This window comes from Chroicocephalus ridibundus, chromosome 6 (genome assembly GCF_963924245.1).
Source record: "Chroicocephalus ridibundus chromosome 6, bChrRid1.1, whole genome shotgun sequence".
Lineage (NCBI taxonomy): Eukaryota > Metazoa > Chordata > Aves > Charadriiformes > Laridae > Chroicocephalus > Chroicocephalus ridibundus.
In genome coordinates, this window is record NC_086289.1 from 25107626 (window position 1) to 25135396 (window position 27771).

General features: G+C 45.2%; 1 protein-coding gene and 2 long non-coding RNA genes across 3 annotated transcripts; 2 read left to right on the forward strand and 1 right to left on the reverse strand.

The window, feature by feature from the left end:
- Nucleotides 1-1600: 1600 nt before the first annotated feature.
- Nucleotides 1601-5808, reverse strand: ZNF503 (zinc finger protein 503). Its single transcript, XM_063339836.1, has 2 exons — nt 4928-5808; nt 1601-3830 (listed from the first exon to the last, which is right to left on the reverse strand). The coding sequence occupies exons 1-2, from the start codon at nt 5234-5236 to the stop codon at nt 2310-2312; spliced, it is 1830 nt and encodes a 609-aa protein (XP_063195906.1). The 5' UTR covers nt 5237-5808; the 3' UTR covers nt 1601-2309.
- Nucleotides 5809-7384: 1576 nt separating this feature from the next.
- LOC134517733 (uncharacterized) lies at nt 7385-9849 on the forward strand. Its single transcript, XR_010071719.1, has 3 exons — nt 7385-7514; nt 8576-9288; nt 9392-9849. It is a non-coding gene; the product is annotated as an uncharacterized LOC134517733 (long non-coding RNA).
- A 5437-nt stretch (nt 9850-15286) lies between these two features.
- On the forward strand, nt 15287-24481 carry LOC134517734 (uncharacterized). Its single transcript, XR_010071720.1, has 3 exons — nt 15287-15307; nt 19598-19755; nt 23821-24481. It is a non-coding gene; the product is annotated as an uncharacterized LOC134517734 (long non-coding RNA).
- The last annotated feature ends 3290 nt before the right edge of the window (nt 24482-27771 follow it).

The following is a 27771-nucleotide window of genomic DNA, read 5'->3' on the forward strand; positions in this document are numbered from 1 at the left end:
GTGTTTGTATCCGCTTCCTATTTTATTATGAAAGTTTACTTGGTGCAGTCAACAGCGCTGCCCTCCCCTCCCTTTCTCTAACTCATCAATTCACAACGAGAGCTCACTTTACATTCCCTAAAGCAGAGATACGCAATGGTCCCTTTCCCATTTAAAGGGGGGGGGAAAATACATTTAGTTAAAACACAAAGCATTTCCCGTGCCGCTTTCGGATCGGCGTCTCAAAAGAGCCGCGGCGCGGCCCAGCACCCGGCGTCCCCGTGTGCATCCCGGGCACGGCCCCGGTCCAGATCCCGGCCCCGGTCCCGGTCCGACCCCGGTAGGCGCGGCGCGGCGGGTGCCGGCAGGGCCGGACGAGTGCTGGAGCTGCGTTAGCTTGTGGCTTTTCTTTCCTTTGCACGTTAACGCTAACTTCCACTAATTATCTGGAGTAAATGTATTAGACTAATTAGCATCTGGGCACCACGGGAAACTTTGAACAGTAATTATATTGTGGGGGGATACAGAACGAGGGAGAAAACCCAGTGATTTGTCAAGCAAAGTCGCCGCTTGCCACTCTTCCCCCTGCCAGCGCGTCGCGGCGGGGCCGGGACGAGGGCAGCCCGCAGCGGGGGGAGAGGGGCTGTGCGAGGGACAGCAGGTACTCGGCTCCGCCTGAGCCGCCCCCTGCCAGCGCCTGGCAGACCGCGGGAGCAAACCTCTTCGCTGGCATCGCCTTTACGGGCTTGGGTATCGCTTTTCCGTCTATCACGGGGGCAAACGGTTTGTCCCGCAGTTTCGGTAGCTGCTCCGGCTTTTCCGTCGCAGTACCCGCTCCTACCTGAGTGCAGGACGACGAGACGGAGCCGGGCGGTGGCCCTGGGCGCTGGGAAGCCCGGTCTGGGGAGGCAGAGACGCGGCGCAGGCAGGGGCAGCCCCTCTCAGCATCACGTCGAGTTTGGAACTGCACTTCAGCAACGAGCAAACTCGGACCAAATAATGGATGGACTTCTTTTTTTCCCTTTCCCTTCCTTTTTAAAAGAAAAGGAGTTCTCAGAGCTGTCCGATTGTTGTTTTGTTTGTTTTTGGTTTTTTTTTTAACGTGTGATGATCATTTGTGCTGCGGTACGAACTGAAGAAAGAAATTGAAAATAACTGGATGAGATCAAACAGCGCTTCCCTAATTGCTTCTGAACTTCTCATTTAGAAAAAGACACGAATAGTTATGCATTACACTGTAAAAAAAGCTTTCAGATAATCTTCTTACTCTTTTACAAATAAGTCCTGCCTTCCCCATTTCTTTCTAAAGAAAGAACGAAGTGTTTTAATTGAAATCCAGTTTTAAAAAGCAGGTTTTCACAGTAAAAACATTTAAAAAAAAAAAAAAGTTAATCTTCCTTAGGGAAGTGAAAGAGATTTAACCGATTCTCTGTTTCCCTATTTCGTGCCTACGAATTCTACTGAAGGGAAAAAAAATACTCCCGTCTGATTTTTTTTTTTTTTTAAGAGAGCCCTGGGGTTACAATAAAAAAAAACTTTTGGGTTTTTTTTTTATTATTTTTAATTAAAATTGAATAAACGCTTAAGGAGAAATTAGCAGTCGCCTCCATCCAAGACCTACTCGGGTTTTATAACAGAATCAAAGCGTATTTAAAAAAAAAAAAAGTAAAACCTTTTAATACATCAAATATACGGAATTTTAATCTTTAAAGCGATACATTGTCTATTTCAGTACATGACGTAAACCTTACTTAACCCTTTTTACAGGGTGGACTTAAAAATTAAAAATAGTTAAGTGTTCCTTTTAAAGAACAAAATAAGGCAAATGAGGTTTTTGGAATAGAATTGTTTTTGTTTTTCTTCCAGAATACATACAAAAAAATACCAATTCTCTTTCAAGGGTATACACCTTAAAAATAATTGCAATTTGAAATTATAACTGACAAATTGCGAGTTGTTTTTTAGTAACAAACATGCATGTAAATTTTTTTTTTGTTTCAATGAGACATTAAATAAGAACGTACAATACAATCATAGCAATTTTAAAGTAACATTAAAGAGAAGACCTCTATCTTTTTATTTATATTCTACAATGGGTGTTCCACTTTTACCTATTGAGCTCAGTTAAGTAATGCACTTTATGATTCGTTGTCCCGCTTGAAGCTAACATAAATAAATACAGTGCTCATGGATCCAGTCCTCAAATGAACACTATTTTATAAAAAGTCAGATTTTTTTTTCTTTCCAACTTTTATAAAGTTTCGCAGGGCTTCCTTCCCTCACCGCTAGACTCTGTGTTGTGTTGTGTGTCACAGCCCCGCTGCCTGCGCTCACTGGTACCCCAGGGCCGAGGCTGTGGTGAGTCTCTGCCCGTAGAGTGCGTAAGGGGAGTAGTAGGGTCCGGTGGCGGCGGGCACGGGCACGGGGGCCCCGGGGGTGGGCAGGGGGCTCTTGGAGTAGGGGTGGTAGCGGCTGCCGAGTCCCAGCGCATGGTGCGGGCTGCGCAGGGCCAGCGTGCCCGGGCTGCCCGGGGCGCCCGTCGTGGGGATGTGCATGTGGCACGCCATGGCCGCGGCCGCCGCGCTGGCCAGCGACGAGGAGCTGGGGTAGCTGGAGAGGAGTTTATCGGTGCCCGGGAAGGCAGTATGGGTCCGCAAGTGGCTAAGCAGCTCCTCCGAGGTGGCAAAGCGCTTGTCGCAGGGTCCGTTGGCTGACACCCAGTTGCAGATGTGTGGCTGGGGGTCGTTGGGGAGCATGAAGCCGTAGGGGTACAAAGGGTGGCCGGCCAGCGAGGGCGGCGTGGCGCCGGTCAGCGAGGAGTGGACGCTGTGCAAAGGGTGGGTGGGGTACACGAGGGGGTATCCGGACTTGAGGGCCTGGTCGTGGGCGCAGGAGGCGCCGGCCGCGCCTGCCAGGTGGCTGGCGCAGTGGTAGCTCAGGCAGTACGGGTCTCGGCACAGGCTCGCCGTCATCACCGACGGCGGCGACGCGCCCGCCAGCGGGCTCGACCCAGCCGGCTTGCTGCAGCCCAGGCTGCTGGCGGCGGCTAGCTGGGCCCCCACCAGGCTGGAGGATTTGGTGGGGTCCAGCGCCACTCCGTGCGGCAGGAACTGGGGCGGGTAGCCGGCGTAGGCTCCAGCCAGCGTCCCCGGGTAGCTCATGCCCGCCGGGGGCAGGGGGAAGACGGTCTGGCCCGGCTTGTAAGGGGAGACGGGGGCCACGAGGCCGGAGCCCAGGACGGAGGTGGAGGAGGTGGCAGTGGTGCTGCTGCAGGAGGAGGCGGAGTCCGAGGCGATGGGCTTGGAGCCCGGCGTGCTCTCCTGGTGCTGGTTGACCTCCACGTTAATCCCGGCACAGCTCACGCTAATCCGGCTGTGGCTGATGCTGGTGGTGCCCGGGCCTCCCTCCGAGCCGGAGCTGCCGCTCTTTCCGCAGCCCTCAGAGTCCTTCTTGTCCTCCCCGCCTTTGCCCTCGGCCGGCAGCAGCCCCGGCGAGCAGGCGGAGGCGCTGGAGTTGGGGCTGCCTGTCCTTGGGGTGAACGGCTGGCAGGTGGCGCTCGGCACCCGGAATCCCGACTTCTCCCCGGCCGCGACCCCCGCGGCGGGGGCGCCCGCGCAGCCCGCCGCCCCCGGCTCCTTCTTCTCCGCGCCCGGCTTGGAGTACGGCTTGAAGCTCGACTTGTCCTCCACGCCGATGTCGCTGAGCTTCAAGGGGCCCGACTTGGAGTCCTTGTCGCCTCCGGAGCCATTGGAGGTGACCGAGGAGAGTTTCGAGGAAGGGGACGGGTCCGGCTTCCCTATCTGCGAGCAAGTTTGTGCCAAAAGGGCCAGGGGACTCTTCTTCGCATCCAGCTGCGGAAATCAGAAGGACACACAAAGACAGAGGTTTAATCGGGGGCTAAGAAAAACCCCGCGGCACACCTAGGGCACTCGTCCCGTACGTTTTCGCAGAGAAGGGCCTGGAAGTAACGAACAATTTTGTGCGCATTCATCACCCTAACAGCCCCCTCCCCTGCATGCACCATTTTCTACAAAGCCTTTAAAAAGGGCTGGGAATTTTCGTATCACCGCGAGCCCATTGCAGCCGCCTTCAGCGCCCGCTGCTTCCCCGGCAGCGGCCCGGGCAGCGCGGAGCTCGGCGCCCCGGCGTTCGCCTCCCCGCCGCTCCGGCCGTGCAGGCGCACAAACCCGCCCGTGAACTATAGCGACTGCAGCATTTCTGCGCCTTGACTGCTGACACTATTTATAAACAGAGAAACAGAGCCCGAGTTTAGCCGGCGAGCCGGGCTCCGGGGGAGAGGGGTGTCCTCGCTCCGCAGAGACCATAATGAAATCATTCATTCCCACGGACACACCCTTCCCACCGCCCGCTCCCTTTCCAGTTTCGGTCCCTCAAACAGCGAGCTACGCACAGGAGGACCGACAACCTCGACAGAGGAGAAAAGGGACGAATGCGTGCCGGTACTTGAAAGGGACCGGTCGGCGAGCTGAAATAGTTCTCCTGCCGCACCCACGCTTGAGCTTGTCCCTCTCCGCGCCCCCCTTTCTCTCCCCCCCCCCAAAAGCAAGGTTGTTTGGCACTCGGAGTGCTGCTTAGTTGTGTGGCCGGATCGTGACCCCAGAGCGAGTCGTTCTTTCCACTCACCCCTCCTCTCAAAAAAAAAAAAAAAAAAATTTAAAAATACTAAAAAAAGGCTAAAAAGAGCAAAAATTAAAAGAAAAATTAGAGAGGAATTAGGAATGATCCCAGTAAACACGGAAACAATAACCAGGAGCGGTTCCTCGCACTAACTCTAGATCAAAAGCAGCCCGTTTCCTGGTGTAAGTGCATTTCAAAGCGCAGGAAAGTGCCGAGGGAGGCTGGCGGAGCCGCCATGCACGGCGAGCGCCCGGGCAGGGAGGGGAGCCGGAGCCAGGGGGGTGGCCGGGGCCGGCTCCGAGGTCCTTACCTCGATGGGGCTGACGGGCGTGGAGGGTAAAGGCTGCAGGTATTCGGGGTGTAAAATGTGTCCAGTCCGCGCCGTGAGCATTTTCAAGACTTTGATGGGAAGGCGGTTGGCTTGGCGTAGCGGGTCCGAGGGGGGGACGGCGTGGAAGCAGGGCTTGGCGGCGGCGCTGCTGCCGTTATTCCCAGCGTGCCCGTTCGGCCCGGCGAGGTCGGCGGCGCTGCGGCTGCGGCGGGGGCTGCCTCCGGGCTCGCTGAGGCTGCTGCTGCGCTTACTACTTCTTATAGCAGAAAGCGAGGGCGATGTGATCATGACCCAAAACCTCGCATGAAAACTGGGGCAAGTGGCGCCGCTCGCACTCGGAAACGCTCGCTCGCTTTCTGCGGGCGAGGAGGGAAAAAAGCCACACGCCCCCCGAGCAGGAAAACAAACATAAAATGTCCCGTGGCTCTCTCTGGCGGGGAGGGCGTGGGTGGGGAGGGGGAGGGAAAGGGAAAGGGGGAGCCGGCCGGAGAGAAAGAGGAGGAAAAAAAAGCCGAGTAATCCTTGGGCTGCGCTGGGGGCGGGGGTGGGGGCTGCGGGCGTGTGCCGCTGTCCCCCTCGGCCGCTCTCGGCTCCCCTGGCTGGCGCGGCGCGGTGCGCTCGCCTCCGCCGCTCAGCTGTGATGCGAGCCGCTGCCCATCCAGCCCGGGATCTGGCAAAGAAACTCACTTCAAAAGCAGCTGAATTAGTCTGAGATTAAAGCCTTTGCCGCCTTCCAATCAAATGGGACCCCGAGGTGATTGGAGGGTCAAGGGGATGTGACGTTCCCTTTTCTGGGGCTTTTTTTCTCTGTTTTTAATGGTCTCTCGCTCTTTTTTTTCCCTTCCCTCTCCCGTCCGCCTTCCCTCTCCCCTCCTCCTTCCTTGTTTTCGCTCCTAGGACGGGCTGGGCGTTAATTTTGTGTTTCACATCACGCGCTGCGAACGTTTTTCTTCCTCCGCGCCCGCCGCAGATAGCCCGGCGGGGGCGGCCGCGGGGCTGGTGGAGCCGTGCCTGCCCGGGACCGCGGGTCTTTGCCGGCCCCGCCGCCCCCTCCACCCCACCCCGAGCGCGGCCGCCCGGCACGGCCTGCCGCCGTCCGTCCGCCACGCACGGCTCTTACAGGCCCTCGCCCCCTCTCCTCCCCGGGGCAAGCCCGTCAGGGCAGCTCCGTGGCCTCCGCCGCGCCGCGTCCCCTCCAGACCCCGAGGAAGGACGCAGGGCGCTTTTCGCCCCCCTCCCGCATCACAACGCGGGGGTAGGCTGGGACGAGAACCTGCAGAGCGCCGGCCTGCACGTCGCCGCCCGCGGCGGGCGGGAGCGGGGCGCTGCGGCGCGGCTTGCGGCGGCGCGGCGAGCGCGGCGGGATTGGGGGAGGCCGGTCGTCACACGCGGGGCTGTCACGCACCGCCCGCCGCCGCCTTTCGGGTCTCTCCGCCCCGCCGTCAATTGTCAGTGCTCCCCAACCGCAATCAATCAGTTATTTGTCAGCCCCTGTCAATCCGCCCTTGATTTATGTCAGCTTTTGTTGCTGATTACAAGCCTGGTGTGACTTGAAGGGGGAAAGAGAGAGAGAGGGAGGAAGGAAAACAGAGAGAGAGACGGGCTCCTCGGGAGAAAAAGCCATTCAATTTACGGAATAAATCCTTCGAGTAAACTCGATTTGTGTGCCAGCACCCGGCAGCTCTTCCCGGCCCCGCACCCGCTGTCCTACCAGTAGGGCAGCGAGGTGCGGGGCCGGGAAGGGCTGCCGGGCTCTTCTTCCACTTTCCTCCTCGTCCTCTTCGAAGAAGAGCCCTTCGTCCCTGCGCCTGCCGGGCTGGCCCGGTCGCCGGCACCGGCGGCCTGGGGAGGCGGCTCCTCGCCTTAGCGAGAGTATCGGTTCGCCATTTACGTGTTTGATTTCAGCTAGGCTATGTTGAGAACCTCGTGGGTATGTACACGGTATCCACCCGGGCGTTATATACACCCTGCTTTGTGTCATTGCGCTCCCGAAGCGTACCGAGTCCTCTGCCCTCAACCCCGGTTAAAACCGTGCCGGCGGATGCCCCGAGCGGAGTCCGCAGCCCTTCTGTCGCTCTCTGGATTGCCTTTTTCTTTTCCCTTTGTACTTTGCATCCCACTATCCCCCCACCTCCTCGTCCCGTAACATTTTTTCACGGGCAAAATGTGTTAATCAATCTTTTACTTTTGTTTCCGGATCTGACATGGTGGCCCACACAATCTACAACATTAACAAAAAGGTCACTTAGAGATAAAACACGTTTGACAAGTGAAGAACAAGGCAAGTGCTTTAGGGGTCGCGTCCAATTCCTGACCTGGACTCCGACCAGAACAGGCGCTGATCCTGGAAGGGGTGGGCGAGAGGAAGGACTTTCACTTTCTCGCGTTTATATCTGCTGAACCAAGTCCTTTTTCTTCCCTTGAAACACCGATCTCCCCCAGTCCCTAAACAGATGTGTCAGATAGCCTTTAATGATCTTCTCTTACGAGGTAGATATAAGGCAGGTTTTCCTAGATATCTCTCCCCACCCCCCGTAAAGCGGTACCCTTTAAATCCTGCAGTCAAGTAAGTATATCTGCTGTCTTTTGTTAAAACCAGTTTACTCTTTTAATATAGTGTATAGAGTGGGGCAAATATGCAGAAATCCTCTAGCTTATATAGAGATACAATGAATTTTAACAAACTTTTTAATTTCTCTATTTTCTCTGAAAGCATAGGGCTGATTGCTGCAACTTTTCAGTAGAAAGTCATAAACGTACTTTCATTTTGTAATCACCGCGGTCATCTTACAAGACCGTGAAAAGGAAAAGGTTGGTGGGGGGGCTGTGTAGAGAAAGAAATCTTGCGTAAAAAACGACATTGCAATAGGACTGACAAGACCCACAACTTGCCCTCAAGGAATCCCCCCCTTCCTTTCTATAGAGTGGAAGTGACTTGAATCTGCCCCAGGTTTTCCCCCAGTTCTTTCTTTTGTTGTCAAGTCCAATTGATAAATGGAGTGCAGTAAAACTCTGGAAGAAAAAAAAAAAAAGCTGAAACCTTCATTTGTGTTCATTTGCATTAAAGTGCTTGGAACAGCTGTTTTCCTTACAGGACCGGGGAGACTCCTATCTGTTTTCTCGTTGTATTTATCCTGCCTCCCAGGGTGAAAGACTAAAGATTAATTGTCTTAAGGTAGAGTCAGCTGTGGGAAGGCTCCCCCCTCCCCATTTTCCCTTCTCTCTCTTTTCTTGTGGAGGTGAGGGTGATTTCGGGATGGGGCTGTTTCACTTGTAAGCCGGGGAAGCAAAGGCGATACCCGGTACATGTGTAAAACAGGCAGCGCACCGACGGGAAAAGCGGGGGGAAGGAGAGGGGGAACAGCACGAACCCCGATCTTTCTGGCTGAAGTGGAAGCATCAGAGGGTAATTTAATTAGTAACTTCAGAGGACAGCTCTTTCTTTTTTTTTTTTTCCTTCTTTTTTTTTTCCCCCTCAGCCTTTGAAATGAGATTTAAATCACACTCAGTACTGTAAACTTTTTATGTAGAAGCTCGTAAAAAAATCAGCCCCAAGACATCCCCTCCCCCTTGCCCCCTCCAAAGCATTTCTGAGCTCTGAGAGCTTATTCACTGCGCTTAACACAGGCAGCAAACGATTCCCAGCGAGGATCTCGGAGTTGGGATGAACATGCCCGGGATCGGGCGGGCGGCGGGGCTGCAGCTTGAAAGCGGTGCGGAGTTTTTGTTTTGGCTGCTGCGGGCTCCTTTCCTCTCTTGAGCTGAAGAAGATGGATTCTGTCCTGCTCGTTACCTTCGCGAGGGATCCTTGTTTAATGAGTCCGTACAGACGGTTTGCTGCTTGGCATTTACTTGTGTAGTCTTGTTGAAGTTTTGGTGGTTGTTGCTTTTATTCTCCTTTAAAAAAAAAAGACAAAAAAAAAAAAAAAAACCAAAAACCAAACCCAACACAAAAACCTAAGGGTTGGAGCCCGTCTTCCTCCTCTTACAAAGGAAAATTGTAACTTAAAAAAAAAGGAGAGCAAAGGAGGAATTAATTAACAAGTGCCAGTCCACACTTTCCTTTACCTACCAGCTATTGGCAAGCATGTCAAGTCGATTTTATTTGCACACAATGGAAATGATTTATTTTCTCTTAAAAAGGAGTGGGCTGGCAGATATTTGAGGAGGAGAGGAGAGCGAGAGCGAGAGAGGAAAAAAAGTTTGAAAATGCCTTGAACTATTCACTGTCGAGATGGCTAATCAGTATTGAGGCTCGAGGGCACTCGGGCAGCTTTTCAATGCGGTTTTCCTTTCATCTCAAGCTGGATGGAGGCGCTCAATTAAAAGCCTATCAGTTTGTAAGTAAATCAACGCCTATCAAAGTTGTCACATCAAACAAAACGATTATTATTGCAGCCCGCCTCCCCTATTAATCTCCCTCTAAAATAATCCGCTTGACAGGTCAGGCTGGCGAGCTGCAAACCCTGGTCAGGATCACCCAAAAACCCGGACTGACTATTTTTCCCTCGGGAGAGGAAACTGCAGAAACCTCGGCACCAGCGTGACTGCTCTGCGAGCTTGCTCTCTTGCCATTTAAGTGTCAGCTTTTGTAGATCATGTTGGAAAAGGGCGTTTAGTCTTTTAAACTGAACAGCAACAACCCTACAGGCCCTTTAGATTTTTTTTTTCCTTTCCACCCCCCTCTCTCTTATATCGTTTACAACAAGGTTAAGCTTTTAATTAACAGAAACGTAGTTACTGAGTTGTGTCTGGGATATATTTCCATGCATAACACAGTTCAGCTATCTGTCTGTCCATTCTGTGCGTCAAATTTATTTGCTTTTTTAGTGCGTGCGTTTCACTACCTACCCCAAGGTAGATTTTTGTAAGCGGTGCACACCTCCCCCCCCCCCCTTTTAGTTTTTCCTCCCAAGAATGACAATACTTCGGATAAAAAATGTGATGAATTATCAGAAATACCATACCACGAATTCATACATCTGGGGAGAGGCACTATTATTTTTCTTTTTTTTTTTTTTTTTTTTTTTTTTAAATACGAGGTTGCATGTGCTCAGATAATAAGTGATAGATCTGCCCAGGTATCCGGCAGAAGTGTGGGGTATTTCTTCCAGAATGTTGTTAAAGCAAATAGCTTGAATGCTTGCCAACAGAAAGTAAGATTTCCAAACCTCTCCCCTGTTTGCATAGTGCTTGAAAATATTTACCCTTATGATTGTAATTACTTTCCTAATATATATAAGCAATATATATTTTACTCTGCATGAGATGTAGGTAATCGTTTTATAAGCGGTGATAATTTTAGAGCCATCTTCAAAATAATAGTCATGCTTAAGTGAACGGGAATTTTAGTCGTCAGTGGTATTTTTACTAAATGAGCAGAAAATCACTTCTTGGTTTGTTTGGTTGGTTGCTTACTGCTTTCGGAAATATACCTTCTCCTAAAATGTTTTCGAATGACTTTGTCTAATTTTGTTCCTTTTGTTACGCTGAGATAAGGAAGAGATGAATGCACCTAATAAAAAAACCCCACCTTTCTCTTTTAAGCCCTTTGATGGATTCCCCTATTGACGTTTTTTCATGTGTAGTGTGAAAATTTTTACTCCCGTGTTGAAACCCTTTTACCAACAGCTATTTTCCAAATCTATCCTCTTTTATGTTTAAGGTGTTTCTTATGCAAACAGCTTTTATTTTAAATAAGCCTTAAGGTAACTTTCTAGAGGGCGAGGGAGAGACCGAGTCAAACGAGTGTGATGACACGGGAGAGGCTGGGTATGTTTCCTGTTAAGTGCATGGAGATTTTTAGTGCCATTTCATGTTATTAAATGTACTACGATTAAAATGATCGAGCCCAAAGCAAGTGAACCCATTTCCTAATTCGTACGTATGTACTCGAACTGGTATCTGCTGCCTAGATTTTAAGAGTGAAAAAAGGGTCTTTCAGCTTCTGTAACACCTTGGTCTGATCATTGAATCTCAGCAATCATAAAGGCATCTCTGTGTTTATCTTCTGCAAAAGCCTGGAGGCTGCGTGAGAGAATTATACCAACTAAGCACATATTTGGTTACAGTAATCCTTCAGAAATTAACTATGGCACACAAATGGAGGCGATCTTTAGCTTCGTCACTTGGATCCCAAATGTAGAGTGTGTTTATAGACAACTTTGTTATGGAAACTGTGCAGATCAACCAGATGCGTCTTCAACAGCGTGAGGAATAACGTCTTTCGAGATACGAGGAAAAGTTTTAAGGATATGTCTGGGAAAGGCATTGGAACCCCAATAATTAACCTTATCTAAACACCCAAGTGACAAATGAACGCATCCTTGACGCAATTACAAGACAGCTACGTTTGGCCGTGGGGTAGGGGCAGGGAGAAGCATGCAATATATCTCAGATATCTTCTTGAAATAGTCTGGGTCCACGATCCGAAAAGGTTAAAATAATCTTAACTTTAATAACTATTAGCTTGTTTTCAGTCATCCCTAATGATGCATTTAGGTCTCCTCTAATCCCCACAGCTTTCATCTTTAGCTTTTTACACCCTAAAATTAATTCCACCTAAAGTACATTTTTCATTTTGTACTGTACTAGCGACGTGCAAATAATTTACATCGGCGTTCATCAGGACTGTCCTGAAGTGATGGATCATTTTGTTGAGTTGCAGTAAAAGTGCAGAATGATCTATAATGATGTAATATATACATTAAAAGGGTGTCTGGATGATCAGAGTTTTGCTAAAAATGTAAAAGGGCTTTTTGATTGATAACAGGGTTGCTGTTTTTCTGCAAAGGCTGTCACAGGCTGACACAATGCTTGAGTTATTAGGGCAGAGAAGGGCAACCATAAATTTCCAACGTCAGGCAAAAACTCTCTTTATTGTCTATATGATGGATGGGCCTCCGTACTAGACACCAAATACTTCGTATCACCCTTAAATGGGAACACATTTTTCGTGGCCATAATTCATGTTTTTTAAATAGAAAGTTTGAAATGCCTGCCTATATTTCACAATCCTGACATATTTATGAATCACTCCCTGCATGCAAATATAATTATTTAAAGCACTGAGGTGACATATGGGTTAGAAATGTACCAAATGCTGTTAGCGGAGTGATTTTTTTTAATTCCCTAAATTGAACACCATAGAAAACTCTGCCTGTCTGTTCAGATCAATAAAGTCGAAGGTGAAGTTTTACTGATTTTGTCAGTGCCACATACAGATATTCGGTTTTGATTAGGTGAAGCTGACAAAAAGGGAGTCTTTTTGCAATTACCATTAGGTTAATGAAAGAAACACTCATCTTTCTCCTGGCACCCCCCCCAGGCAGATGCGCTTTCCCCCCTCTCTTTTCGGGCGATGAACGCACCGGAGGTAAATCGGACAGGCGTTATTTTATTTTTTTTTTAGAGTTTATTTTCCGTTCGGCAGCGCTCGTCTCGGAGGGAGCGCCGATCGCCGAGCGGGAGCGGGGACCGGGCCGCCGCCGCTCCCTGCCCCCCTCGCCCCTTCGCGGCGGCCGGAGACGAGCCCGTCTCTGGCGGCGTTTGCCCCGAGCTGCTCCGGGGAAGCCGCCGCGGGCGGAGAAACCCACCGCCTCTTCCCGCCGGGACCGCGCCCCCCCGCCAGCCGCCCGGAGCCCACCGGCAGCGCGGGGCAGGCGGCGGCGGTGGTCGCCGTCCCGGCGGCGGAGCTGCCCTCCCTGCCGGGCACGGCGCGACGTTACCTGCCCACTTAGGCGGCGGGCTCGGTTCAGGCACAGCGACCAGCGGCAGCACAGATTAGGCGGCCGCTCCGCCGCTGGTTTGTTTTAGCTAATTACGGGGAAAAGCACCCCCACCCTCTCCGCAGGGAGGCCCAAGCAGCAACGCCTGCAAAAGGACACGGCGCGGCCGCCGGTGCCGCCGCCCAGAGCGGCCGGGCAGCCCCGCGGCCGCCGACACTTCCGCCGGGGCGGGCGGAGCCGCCCGTCTCCGCTCCGCCCCGCCGGCCTGCCGGCTGCGCCCGCCCCCCGCCGCCGGGCCGGGGGGAGCCGCGGCAGCCGAGAGGGAAGGGGAGCCGTGCCCGACCCCTAGTAAGTACTGTGGGGAAGTACTGGAGCGGGTCGGTGCCCGCGGTGGGACCGGCACCTGGCGGGTGGGACTCGCTGGCGCGGTCCCGTCCCTCTTCGCGGTGAGCCTGGGGCATCGCAGCCCCACCGTAGCCCACCCCGCGCTTTGACCGAGCTCCGCCTGCCTTAGGAGTGTGTGCCCGCGGACCGGGAGCTGCTAACCTAGGCTGAGGGTCTGGCCTGTAACATACGCCCTTGTATTTATTTAATTGAAACTTACGTTATTTTTAACAGAGCTGAAGCGATGTGAGCATCAAAACCACTTGGTATCTGGAATATTTTTTCCCGTGGACTTGTGTGTAAATGCGTAAAATGTTTGCGGTACTCCAAACTTACTATAGCATGCTGACTCTTTGCCCATAAAATGTTAAATCAACCATGACCAGACTCATTTTCCCATGTCAGCCAAGAGGACTCTGTAAATCAACACATTAGGGCTTCGCTGGGTAGGAGCTGCGTGTGCTTCATGCAAAATGGCCCTGACAGCAGCTCTCTTGGTGCTGTGGTCGTCAGCCTGTGGCTGACTGTAGAATTGTCATGTGTCAGCAGGAAACCTCGCAGGTAGAGTGCAAAATCATTGGCAATGCAACATGCAAGAGACTGAGGACTGGCACAGCAGAAGGAAACAGTACAGGTTGTTTTACCTTTGGATGTGATTGTGTTTGTAAGACTCACAGGTGTTTTGCAAAGCCTATCCCACCATCTCGAATTGCTTAGATGAGCTTGTGCCTCCTGTGAAGGCCTGGTTACTTGTATGTGGGCAGAGATGTTCTGCAGGCACTTCCTACCATCTCAAGATGGAGCCCACTTGGAAGCCATTACAGAAAGCTCATCTCAAGGTGATGGGATGTGTGAAGGGGTGTGTGGGATTATGAAGGGGTGTGTGACAGCTATAACTGGATGCAAATGAGCACACTGGACAAATACAGCTACGAAAGAATGGCTTTGGCCATAGGTGACCGTGCGGAAACAACTAAGACAAATTCCCTTCTTTGTTCGAGGAACAAGAAAAAAAAAAATCCCCCCTCACTCCCCCCCCAGCTCTAAACAATATACAGTATTCTGTAAAAAGCCTCGCCAGCCCTTATCTAAACCACCATCTCTGGGTAAGGGTTCAGATACTGGAAAGCTTATTTCTGGGTGCTAGTAGGTTGAAAGGAAAAGGAGACATAGTACAGCATGTAACAAAATAATAAAACCCCTTACTACCACACAACCAATCCCAATAGTTATACACATCGAATCAGATTAAATTCAGATATCAAGGTAGAGCTTTGTGCTATATTTCATGAAAGGGGCCTCAGCATAGAGAAATCATTATCCAGTGCTCCTTGCTGGATTGCCTCCCACTCAGAGGAGTGACCCAGCTATGACCCAGACTCTGAACACTTGTGTGTAAATTTAATTTTCAGCATTACATCATTTCAACCTGAATCTCACCTCTTTGCTCACTGTTGTGCTATGTGGCTTACCTGGAGGTAAAGAAAGAAAAGGAAAGGAAGAAAATGTGCCAAATATTAGGAAATATAAGTTTAGCTTGGAAGTATGCATATAGCCACTTCTACCCTGTGGTCTAGTGAGACAAAATGAGTGAGCCACGCATAAGCTGAGAGGGGGGGAGAAAAAATAAAATGTCATAAGTTTAAGATCCTACCAGATGGCAAAAAGAAGAAGGTTACTTATGAAGTGATGATACAACTCTGCTTACAAATTTTTCCGTGTTTAAAAAAAAAAGTCAGAAGGCATGAGTCAAACAACTGTCTGTAGCATCATTTCTTCTTGGTTGCTACTTTCAATACCTGAAGAAGGGCTCAACAATGAAACCTTGTTCTTCAAAATTCAATGTATTTTCTTGTGTGGTTTTTGCATGATTGCTGTTTTCTCCAGCAAATTTTTGGAATATGAGTTGTATGGAAATCAACAAAAAAACCCAAGTAATTTTTGCATTGTGAGAGTTCCCCTGTGGGAGTTACCTGTCTCAATGAAGATACGTTTTTAAGGGAACTAAAACCAGTCCTCTTGCGAAGGCAGCCCATTCCCCAAATTGTTAAAGGATTTGAAGCAGACTAAGAACAAGAAGCAACCAAGCACACACCCTACTTCATCATATTCATTGTAATATTTATTTTTCATTAACTGGACAGAGACTTACCCTTTATGTCATTTCTTTCCTATAAAAAACATATTTCTTTCTTCTTTTTCTGTTTCATTCACAGAAAGTTCCTATCCTCAATGGATGACAAACAAGGTGAAAGCATATGAGTGTGAAGAGTTTTTTTCCTGACCAGCTTCATTCAAGTACTCCCAACTCTGATAAATGTACTACCTTTAGTGTCAGGAGCAGAGATTAAAGGCAACAGGAGCTTGGCCAAAGTCACAAGTCCTTACAGTAAATAAGCAGTCTGTTCAAGTAAACTTATTAAATTGTGGCCACAGAAGAATAGGCACTAGACAGAGTTAGCAACTCTTTAAGTTGCATTTCCAGGTTTACCATTAACAGTGTGCAACTTTATTGTGTGGCTCTGTATTTGTAAAATGGGGTCTTGGCATTTAGTTATCAATTACGAAGAGTTTTAATAAGGATAAGATAGTAAATTATTTAATGCATTACCATAGCATAAAAATACAAGAACTTAATCTCACATTTCCTATAGAAAAGCTCCAGCACCGTGCAATGTGTCTTGCTGTGTAACAGCATATCACATTGAGAGGATCATTTCATTCCTGTTTAGGGTGCTGTGCTCTCTTGTCAGAATTTAATATACTGCTGCAAGTTCTATGTCTTGCATTACTCAGTAAGCAGAAACAAACATGCTTCAAGGTTTCTCATTCCTCCACTGATTTTCAAGTTCATGAAATGATGTAATACAATATATGCATGTAATGATGACATATGTTTGGTCCTTTGAATTAGTAGTTGCCATATGTTTCTATAATATTTGAAGTTAGCATTCTTGTTGTTTTCTTTAGATTTGTACAATATGGTGTTTTTACCTGTGACCTTGAAATCATGAATAATCTCCATGCTAGTATGACAAAGGAACAAATGGTATTATTATATGGCTTTGGTAGTCTTGTTTGAATGTTATTAATATACAAGGGTAAAATCAATTAGCAAAACCACCATATTTGAAATGTAATTTATTAACACTGTATAAGAGTATTCTTCGGTTGAATAGCTCTAAGACAGAGATAATATAATAGCATTATGGCTACTTCAGTTAGGGCTTGCATCTTCTCTCCGTGGACCGAAAGGCAAAATTTTCTCATTTACTTCTATATGAACGGAATTGGACTGTGGTAAGCATCTGTTTTGGTTCAGTAATCACCCATTCTCTCATTCCCACATTTTTGTCATGATCTCAATGGGAAAAAACCAAATTCAAGTAGGATGCCTTCATATGTGTTATGTTAATAAGAAAGAGGAATGGTTGGACCCAAACTATAACATCTAAGAAAACCAGTAAACACTACAACCCAATTAAAAAAGATGTTTCATTTTCCCTGGACTGGTAGTATCCATTTATATCTGTTATTGTTAATAATAAATAATATTAATCAAAGGAGAAAAAATAAGAACCTGATGCTATTTTTTTGTTATTCATCGAAAACTGCATAGGGTAGGTAGGAATTTTTAAAAGGTATATTTCTAATTGCAGCAGTCATATAAACAACCGTGGGTCTGTACCAGGTTCTTTACAGTGGAGGTAAAAGCTATTCTTGGCCAGCACTGCCTGCTTGTTTCAATATGCCTCTTAAAATCATTTGTGTAATAAAGACAATGAGAAAAAGTTTCCATGGGGCTCAGTTGTGAATGTGGAGATAAGCTGACCTTGATTTTTTGGGCAGACATTTGAAATTTCTGTGACTTGGATGGCGTGAAAATGCCTGTTACGTGCAGTAGCAAAGGACACGATTAGATCAGTCGAGTGCTGGGTGAGCAACCTGGTGTAACCAAGAAGAAAGTTGAAAGGAAATACAGTTCTTTCCTGTGGCAGGAGTGTAGTTCTATTTATATATTTATTCTGGAGTAATGCAAGCAATAACATTTTTACAGCGAACAGTAAATAATCACGGGATGCCGAAATACCCAACCCAGGGTAGGGTATATTTATGTTTGTAGTATATACACACACAAAAAGGATTACCTTTTCGAGAAGTGTTGGGCTAAAGATGGTTTGATATCTTTTACACTGTCTTGGCTGCATGTCTCTGGATAGATCCAATGTTTATCAGTGATGCCCTTATGTCTGCTCAGAAGGCCTAGGTATGTTTTCTTGTGGAATATTACAAAATGTCCCAGGAAAAAAAAACAACAATCTGCAGCACCCACAGATTTCTCCAGATAACTGTCCTTAGCGTGGGCACTAGAATATCAATGGATCTGTGGCACTGGGGACTTTCTAAGACCTTGTAAGGCAGGGTGAATTTCATCCTTGTAAGATTAAGAACTGAAGTAGACTCCTGAAGTACAGAAAAATTAATTTAACAGTTATAAAGACGTCAAATTGATGACACCAGAGAATGAAGTGCAGAATGTCCTCCTCTGCCTTGCCAGAATAATTAGAGAACAGTTCATTCATATCCTCTCTGTTGATTCTGCAAAAATACCAGTTGCGTGACTGGACTTCTGTGGTAGTTTTGCCCACTAATTCATCTCACGGATTACCTAACAGCTAGGGGGTGGTAACATCTTTGGTACTGACTTTGATACAGTAGCCAGTGGCTACTGGCTCCGTGTTTCATTTTCTAACTGTAAAGTTATTTGAATTTTTTACCTCTACTCATATGCTATGTGGCTGATTTTGATACTTTGCCCTTTACTGCTAAAGATTGTTAGTTCACCTTTAAGTGACAAGTTCAGATACGAACTTCTTGACTTTTATCAGTTTAGGTCAAATTGTGAGCAGAGTTTTTTTTGATTAAAAATTCTTAGTCTTCTACCCTTCCATTCCATATAAAATAAAATTGCCTGAAGATATCCACCATAATCTAATCTACGATATTCTGATATGTACTGTATACTATCAGCTTTAACATTTTTAAATCTTAAGTGAATATCTGCTATCACTGTTTAATACAAATAGTTCTGAATGATTATAAAAATATTTAATGCATTATGCATGTCACTCAGGTATTATTGTCAGTAATGGATGAGGAACGTTTGGATAATTTATAAAAGTAGACAAAAACATTTTTCAGTAGTTAGTGTTTTCAGGGTGTTGGTTTCTAATAATAACTTGGTCATAATACCTTTTTAGCTTAACTTAAATGACTTTACTTATGCAAATTGTTGAACTAACTTGAGTGCTTTTATTCTACCTGAAACACTGAAAGTATCTTGCATTATAGAACCGTGTATAAAAACAGTTTAGCTTTTTTGCTTGCTTCAAGTCAAACAGTAAAAGAGATCACAGTTTTTCTTGGGTAAAGGAGCCCTCCCCTCACCCCTGTGTGTGACTTGTGAGGTGCCAAGGAGCTGGAGAGGAACCTTAATGAAAACTGCTTTTCCCCTAACAACGGTGAATCCTTAAATGGCAGAGATTTACGGAGAGAACAAATATATCAAGTGAAGGAGGGAACGTAGCTCAGGCACGTTGTGGGCTGCAGTGGTGCCGAAGCTGGTGTGGTTGCTCTGGTGAAGTGTGAACTGTCATGCTGGGAGCTGGTAAAAAGCTTCTTCAGCTTCTACCATGACTTTGAGGTGTACCTATCCTGTCAGTTTAAGATGCTCTCAGGCTTTGGTGCCCCAGTTGTGTACACTGTTTGCTTTTAGGCTCCCACCTGTAACAAGTAATTTCCTTCCTGCTAAAAGAAAGTTTGGGGCCGATTTAGCAGGCAGTTCACTTCATCAGCTGCTGCACTGGGACAATATAGACCCATGCTGGGTTTCATTTCCTCTACTCGTGTGAGGTATACCAATTATATCCAGAAGGCCTTGGAGATTCATATGTCCCCTTAGTGCCATCATATATGCACCACACATTTTATGTCTCATACCACTTATATAGAACTGTCTGACTGCAATGCAGCCTTTACTTTTTTATCTTTATGACTTGCTTTTAACCAAAGAATAAACAAAACTATGATGTTATAAGGGCACACAGGTAAGAAATGAGACATGAGGAGATTGGGCCTGCTGGAGGTAGCCCAGGCCTATGTTGAGGAAAAGTTTCTCAGTAGCACCCAAGAAGAGGTGACTTGGTAGCACTTTGACATAGAATCATAGAATCTTCATGGTTGGAAAGGACCTTTGAGATTATCAAGTTCAACCATACACACACACACACACAAACCCCAAACCAAAACAAAAAAAACCCCAACCTGCAATCTCTGCCACTAGAGCATGCCGACACATCTGGTTCTGAATACGAGCAAGGAACTTGAAGGAGAAATGCTGAAAACTACGTATTTAAAAGATAAGGATGTCACTAGACCACTTGGGTAGCTCTGCATAAGTATCTATATTATGCTGAGCTGCACTTTATTTCTGAACTGAAGACCACCGCAGAGCCATCTGGATTCCTTGATTTTTCAGTTTAGGGCCTGATCTCTGTGCTAGGCTGGGTGAGTGTAGAAGCTGAGCCTCCACAGTCCTTTACGGAGAAAAGGAGAAGATGCCATTTTCTGCTTGTCTCACATCTCCAGGGTAGCAGTGGGACGGAAGTTCCAGGACGAGACAAGAGACCAGCTTGGGTAAGTGCCCTGATTTTGTTATACCTTTTTGAAGTTGGGTAAGGAAGGAGAACATGGTCAGCTTGTAGGGAATGTATACTATACGGCAGTGGACAACCAAGCAGGAGGTGCCCATTGCAGAAACTTTGTGCTCAGAGGCCAGAAATGGCTTCCAGAATCTCTTCATTCCATATCACGCACAGTCATGAGAAAAAAATGGCCTCTTTAGCCAACAGTTTTGTAGACTTTGCTCATTGCTCTCGTAGTATTGTCTACCATAGGTGACTATACACCAACAGTGACACATCTTAGCTCACTAGCAGCCAAGAGCAGGGCGTAAAATCTCAGGAAGCAGTATTGAACACTTGTCATCACTAGCGCACAGTATGCTCACAACCTGAACTCGCTCGGACAACCATCTGCATGCAGCTGTTCACATTTGTGTTCCCACTAGCACCTTCCCCACCTGTATCAAATTTCGTAGCACCATTTTTAAAGTGGTGCCACGCAGGCTGGGAAGTTAAATCCTGTCTATTCCTCTTGTGTATTCCTGAACATAACAACCACAGGTGGTGAGAATTCAGGTTATTAAGCTCTCTAGCATCCCTCTCATGCTTTCCCCTCAGCTTTGTGTACTGATCATGTTGCTGGCTCTCTAAGACATAAGATCACGTTTCTCTTCTGATGCTGCCACCCTAACTTGGAAGCCTCAGCACATTCCTGCAGCCCATTCGGTTACGTGGATGGTCCATTCACTCAGATGAGAATGTCACCAGTTGCTTTTTCCTGGTGTGTAGTTTCTGGACAAAATGCAGCCTCATTTCTAGCTTTTTGGGTACAGTAGTAGTGGAATTTCTTGGTTGGAATTCGCTTGGGAAAAGAGGGTGCTCATCTGTCCCAAGATAAAGCTGATCAATATAACTAGACATGTTCTTCACTATTTCTATAGTGATCAATGTCGGCCAGCAAGACCATAAGTTGGTGTGTCTTCTCATTCATGCAATTAAAAGAGACAGCATTGTATTGGTTGGATGAGAGTCTGCATGATCTTAGGAACCCGTAGCTGATACAGACTATGCAGGGGTAGAAAACCGATGTTACAGACTTCTCTGCCATACTGATATTCCCTCTTGAAGGAGCTGGGGCTGCCAGACACCACAGCATTATGGCCGTCCTCTAGGTGTCCTCTAATGGGTTTCTAGAAAACTGGGAGCTGTCACGAATTAATTAACTGATACATTGGGTCAGATTGCTTTTACAGAGCATACCTGAGAGGTCGTGTTAGACATGAAGCATTGATTAAGTGATTACAGTGTATGCAGAGTACTAGAAGGGCCTGTGGCTGGAGCTGGTAAGGGACAGTTGTGGAGCCAGTTTGGACATCAGCCCATCTACATAAATAGGACTTGGAGTTAGGGTTTTCTCCCTGATACAGGGACGTTATAGATGTACTCTAACTACCTGGCTCAGAACCTCAATGACAATCATAGTGACTCTAAATCAAAAGAACATTAAGCATGCTAGGTCAGGCATGGGGAAAAAAAAAAAGTGCCAGAATGAAGGTTGCATCTACAATCTTGGTTCTGTTTAGTTCATGGGCATGATGACAGTTTTGACAATGCCAGAACATGAAGATCAAACAGTACCATCTCTGTGTCACCCCTGCCTCATTTGGTGCAAGGTCTGCAACAGAGTGAATGCCAAGAGACCATAGTGTGTCACTGAACCCTCTGAGAGGAGTGGTAGTATAGAACCAAGATAACACAACATAGCAAAGTAGCCTATTTCTTCTTCACACACACAGAACGGACAGAAATCTGACACAAAATGAGAACCCTGTAGTGGTTTCTGTATCAAGTTAGAGGACTAAAAGTAATAAAGGATTATAATTTAAGGTAATAATAAGAATGCACTTCTAAACCACTAAATTTTGAATTCTAGATATTAGTACTGAAAGCATACAGAAAAATTACGCAGTTATGGTTACTAATGTGGGTTACATTTAGGATGTGCACATGGAAATACATTGGTTTACCATTTGATAATCAGTGACAGACTATAGTACCTCAGAAGCAGGATAAACAGGATGACCTTTCTCTATTCTGCGTATTAAAATCAGAATAGAAAATTGAAGTAAAATTATTTTCTAGTTTCATTAGACCGGCAAGCTTGATAGAATTAAGGTGGTGTGACACTATACGGTTATGTTAATTGGACACCTTCATTTTTACTGTTCAAACAAGCATAAAGTGGCCTGGACCTGCTCTTCAAGTGGTACAAAGCTGAAGTTTAGTTCAAGATGTTTAGTCTGGCTTAGGAGGTGGAGAGAGGCAAGCTTAGTATGGACTATACTTCTGTGCCACTGTTTTTTCACTGTCTACAGGACCACACCTTGTGGAACTTCTTGTAGAAATCTCTTGATCATACCTACTCACCTCTCTCCAAGAAGTTTGTAAAGCAATAGTTTGTTTGACAAGAAAAGGTAAAAGTTCTGCAAGAGCCCCTACTTTTGTCCATTAATTTTGCCTTTTATTTTTATATTTTCCACTCTACAAGAGGGAAAAGGCTTTTCATTTTTCATTGCACACAGAGAAGCGATTGTCATTCTTGGGTTTTATCCCCATTCCTGAGTTGTATTAGCAAGACAGCTAACCTTTCAAGCTATCCTCAGTGTAACTAACTGTAAAATTGGGATATTAATGCCTAATTGACATGGGTATAGTAGGGCTTAATTGATTAATATATGTAAAATGTCATGAAATTTGCAGGTGAATGACACTTTAGAAATGTTAGGTATGCCTTTCTTTATATTTTAAAATAACTAGTATAAATAGCACTAAGAATTGATCATTATGAACAATTTTTATAAACACATTTACTTATAATCTTTCCACTGAAAGACAAATTATAATACTATACAGTGAATACAATTTGAAATAGTAAAAGTAGAAGGGGATTAACGCGCATTTCCATTCACTAGAAGAAGATGAACACTAATAACATTTCCTTATAGATAAAACTTCGAAAATATTATTTTCAATATGTCAGTTTATGGGCCTGTACGATGAAGAAATATATATTCATGTAAGCAGTCATTAAGCTTAAAATAGAATATCTAAAATCTTTCAGTGGTCTTGTCAAGTCTTCTTTTTGCTCATTTCTTTAACTGTTGATGACTCTTTTGGTCTTTGCTTTTCTGCTTAAACAGAATAATTTTTAATTAGTACTATAAAACAGATACCCTCAAACTTTTCGGGTAACAAAGGATTTTCATAACTGTGGTTATTTTATAACTAGAATTTTTTTCTGTTTCTGACAGTGTGGAAAGTTCTGTAGCTTCACTAACATAGGCATTTTTTGATAATGAAAAATTAACAGTAGGGAAGAACTGAATCTAATATCTTGCTATCCTTTCCTATGATTTAACATATGGAATAAGTGGAAATGCTCTCCATGCTGCTGCATCTTTGAGGTTATTTCACCAGAGTTTTTTTTCTTCACTTCATGAAGAGTTTAATGTTTTTTCAACCCAACTTCTTAAAGTCACACTTGTACTAAATGTAAGATCAAAGAAAGAGGAGAAAAGTATCCAAGTTAGCCATGAGGTCCAAGGTAGTCAGGACTTCCCACAAGAGGCTCCACTTGGTGTATCCGGGCAGCTGTGAAAGCACATGTGAAACTGCATTTTGAGATTACACAGCTTCAGTGCTGTGTCTGGGGTGCCAGAGAGCCAGGCAGCTCGGTGAAACCCTTCCTGGCTGTGTATCACCAATAGCATGTGAACCAGAGTGCACGTTCTCAAGAGAAGAAAATGAAGTTTTAATTCCTAAAAGGCTTAGTAAATTATCGATAAATATTTTAATAGGAGGTTAATGAATTGACATAAGGTTAAACAAGCTAAGAGACACTGCTTATAGCTGTCCATGACTGCTACTGCATGACCTCATCTTCAACACATGGTTCTCAGGCTGTAAAATTTTGAAGATTCTCTTAATTACTGGTTAGTAGTGCTTTGGAAACTATTTACAAACAGAACCTTCTTATAAAGTACAGCCTAATGGTTGTTTCTCTTTCTTCTTGTTTTAGTATGGAAGTCTATGGCAGCTGACAAACTGGGAAAAAATGCTAGAAACTTGGCTGGCTAATCTGGATATTTCTATCCCTTCATCATGAGAATTAACTGTGCATTTCTCAAGAGTTTTGCACTGAGGATAAAGTAGTTTTTGTTGGATACTGCCAGTTCTCTAAGAGCTCAATTTGCAAAGCTATGTTTTATTCCTTTGACCTGTAGTCCTGATCCATGATGATATTTGCTATGACAGTTTCCTTTTTGCTGGGTTCTGTCACATAAATCGAGTTACTCCACCAAAAATAAACAAAGTTTTTTTTTTTTCTCAGAGAGAGAGGAAAACAATTAATTTGCAAAAGTTTTATGAATAATAATATTTTAAACTTCCTGAACCTTTTTTCTTTGGCTTGGTGTGAAGTCTTTTGTAATATTGCTGTGGCTGAATTTTAAAAACACGTCATCATCCGTGACTAAATCTCTTTTAGCCTTCACTTTTTATTACAGAATTCACCCACTCCTGTCTTAACAAGGTACAGAATCTTCAGTAAGTGACCCAAATGTAGCACGGTAGTCAAACTCGCTACATAATCACGTGAACTATTATGTCACTAAGATACGCTGGTATAACCATTACTAGAAAGAAATCCCTAACCAGAACCCTGTGGTGTTGTTTGGTTTTGTCAAGTTGATGGTATTGAAATATGCTACACTGTCAACTTCAAAATTAAAGACCTTATACCATCGCAGTGTGACTTATGCTATCTCAGTTCTGATCTGGAGACAAAGCCTGGGAGAGTTTGAAGTGGTTTTATTCTCTATGTTACTATGTCCATTCAAACATTGCCTTTTTTTTTTTTTTTTTTTTACAAATATGCCAACTCTGGTATCTGTTTCTGTGCTGACTTTGTAATGTGGACATCTCTCTGCTGGAACTCAAATAGTTTGTTTCTAATTAGTCATATATGTTATTGTCCTGGTTTGAGGTAAAACAGAACTGATTTTCTGTTCAGTAATTTTACGTTTTAGCTAAGCCTCTTCCAACTAACTAAATTCTCTGAAAATTAGCAGCATACTGTGCGGAAACTGTTCTCTCTGAGTGATAAGACCTATGTTTATAATTTATGCCAAGGGATGGTATGCAGAAAGGCTCTTGCTTATACTTATTGCTATAACAACCAAGGTCAGCTGACTTCATTATTTGCCCCATTGGAGGGCTGGAAGGGGAAGAGCATAGAGGGTTCGCACCTGTCAGTGGTGCGGACAGGACAGGTGTCCCAAAACTGACCAAAAAGGTGTTCCATCCCATCTGCCTCATGTTCAGTATAAAAGCTGAGGGATCCGAGGGTCAGCTCTCTTTCTTCAATGGCCAGCATCCGGAGAGGATTCTGTCGGTTCGTCTGTCTTTGATCCTGATCTGTGCATTCCTGACTCCAGATCCGGAATACAGTTCCTGTCCATAGCTGAGGCCAGTCTGGGACTTCCCCACTGCCTGCCGGTGAGGTGATCATTGTCCTCGGAGCTTGATATGGTTTTGTATATATTTTATTTATTTATCTATTTTTGTTCTATTATTATATTAATACATTAAAGTAGTTTAGTTTCTTCTGAACTCATAAGTGTCTTTCTCCCTCTCACTCCTCTCCTTGGAGAGAAAGGTGGGGGAGAGCATCTGTCATTCATCTCAGTGGCCAGTGTGGCCCAAACCATGACACATTCAGCTGAAAGTAGCTTTACTCATATGATTGGGATTCCAGCAAGAAACCTAAGCATGGAAAGCCTTGTATTATGTTAACAGTGCATCTTCATCTTTACTTGTCAGCAGCATTTATTAATCTGAAGCTGTGAACTTTTGTCTTGTGATTGTGGAAATGGTCCCGAGTATGATGGCCAAAAAAATATCAGCACATTTTCGGATACTTTTCTATGTGCAGAGTCAAAGTTGGATTTCAAAATTAAGACAAGAATTTCCTTAAGTTTAGCATTGGTCTGTCTCTAATAATCTCTGCAGTATAAACAGGAAGTTTCTTTGGGTTTAGTCTGCTATTTCTTTTGTGTTTCTTACCAAAAGAAGACTTATCAAAATATTTTTTTTTGTTATTTGGACAGATGGCTTGGAGAGTAAAACGTAGTGTACAGCTAACCGGGTACCACTTTGTTCTCGATGAATGAAGCATTACATTGTCTCAGCTTCTTTCCTTCTTTTCACTTGCCCACTTGGATAGTGAGAAGGGTCTAGGAGAACAGGTTTTTGGAAAGAAGGGACTGGGGTAGTGTTTGGAAAGTTGTAATGAATCTAATTCTAATATCACAGGACCCCTTGACCCGCAAGTTGGAATTTTTTCTCTGTATTTCCTGTTCAATTAATGCCATTTTCTTAAAGAGCAGTTCCTATAGAAAATACCAACTGCACTGGGGTACTTTGTTCTTCCACGAGCTTACACATGTTTTTCTAGTTCTTGAAGAACTGAACACTGTGTGACTGAATTATGCTAGATGCAGGACTGGAGAACTTAGGACAAAAATGTCTTGGAGGAACCAGCAGGTACTATAGAATTTACAGTCTACAATTATGCATTTTTTCTGCTTCATCTTTCCTAGGAAAGGGGATTATGCATGTCATTGGATTTGAAGTATTTCTAAGTTAGTATATTTGCACGCGAGGAGAGTGGAAGAGAGGAGTAAAACACTTCAGTGTTTTTCTAAGTGAGATTCAAGAAGAGTCAAATTTAACTAAACCACCTTTATTTCCCATGCATTTTCTCTCATTTTCATTAAGTGTAAAACCCGTTTCTTTTAGTTGTCAGGTTTGCATGTATGTCTATATATTAATTCACAATATATTGCTTGTGGAGACTGTACCTCTGTAACTTTCAGCTTTCAGCTTTTCCCTCTTGCATCATGTGTGTGCGTGTTCTTTCCCTAGTGATGTCTCCAGATGATGCAGAATTAATGCTAGCTGAGCTATATTTATCCCTCCTCGCCCAGAAGGATGGGTGGATGAAAGTATTGAGTAATGGGAAAAGTTGCTGCTTAACAAACTGCAGAGGATGGTGGCTTTTGTTTGAGCTCAGTTCTTTCATAGCCATCCAAATTTTTAGCAACTTCCATACATTTCTGTGGGAATCTTTGGTACTTAAAAGGTATAACAAAACATAGCAACTGTCTTTAGAAATGAGCAGTAGGGAACTCAAACTTTTGCTCCTTAAAATACAGAAGTTATTCCATACTGAACTGTACTTTGTTGACTTCTGATTAGACTGTATACCTGCTTATGGCTCTCTCTTCAGCAGCAGTATCATATATCTGTTATCTTTGTGGAAGGTTGTGGTTTTGCCCTTTGCTGGTATAACCAGCTCAAAGATGTAAGATTAAAAAATGGGGCCATGAGAAGCAGGGAAGGAACCTGTTTGCTAATGTCAGATGTTCCCACACCTTGGCTTGAACTCCTTCCTGATCATATGATCTTCTGTTGGGGTAAAGACACCTATCTTTAGGGGTGTAGGGTCTTAAGGGCATAGAACCCCTTCCAACATGTATTTTCAATAGTATATGCCTATTTATAGATAGGTCTCCCTTATTATGCAGTGTTGTTGGCAAAATAAGATACAGATTGTGCCTCCTTGGATTAGTCAGGTGAATATAGTTCCTTCTGCAAAAAAACCCTCCACAAAATACATCTGGCTGGTCTGGCATTTCAGACCTACAGTGAACTGCCAAGACAGCTAGAACAAGAGAGATCAGGTCAGCTACAAACTCCTCTGGCCTCTGCAGCCGCTTCCTTTGTTGTTTGATCTTTGTATTCCAGAATTTCCTGCAATAATTCTGTTTTGTCTTTATGTGACGGACAGTCGCTGCCTCAGCCATTGTGACAGAGACCTGGAACAAGAAAATACCTTGCCGAACTTCTAAAATCTCAAATCTGTTATTTAGAATAGAACTGCAATGTTGGATGGCCTCAAATTAGACTT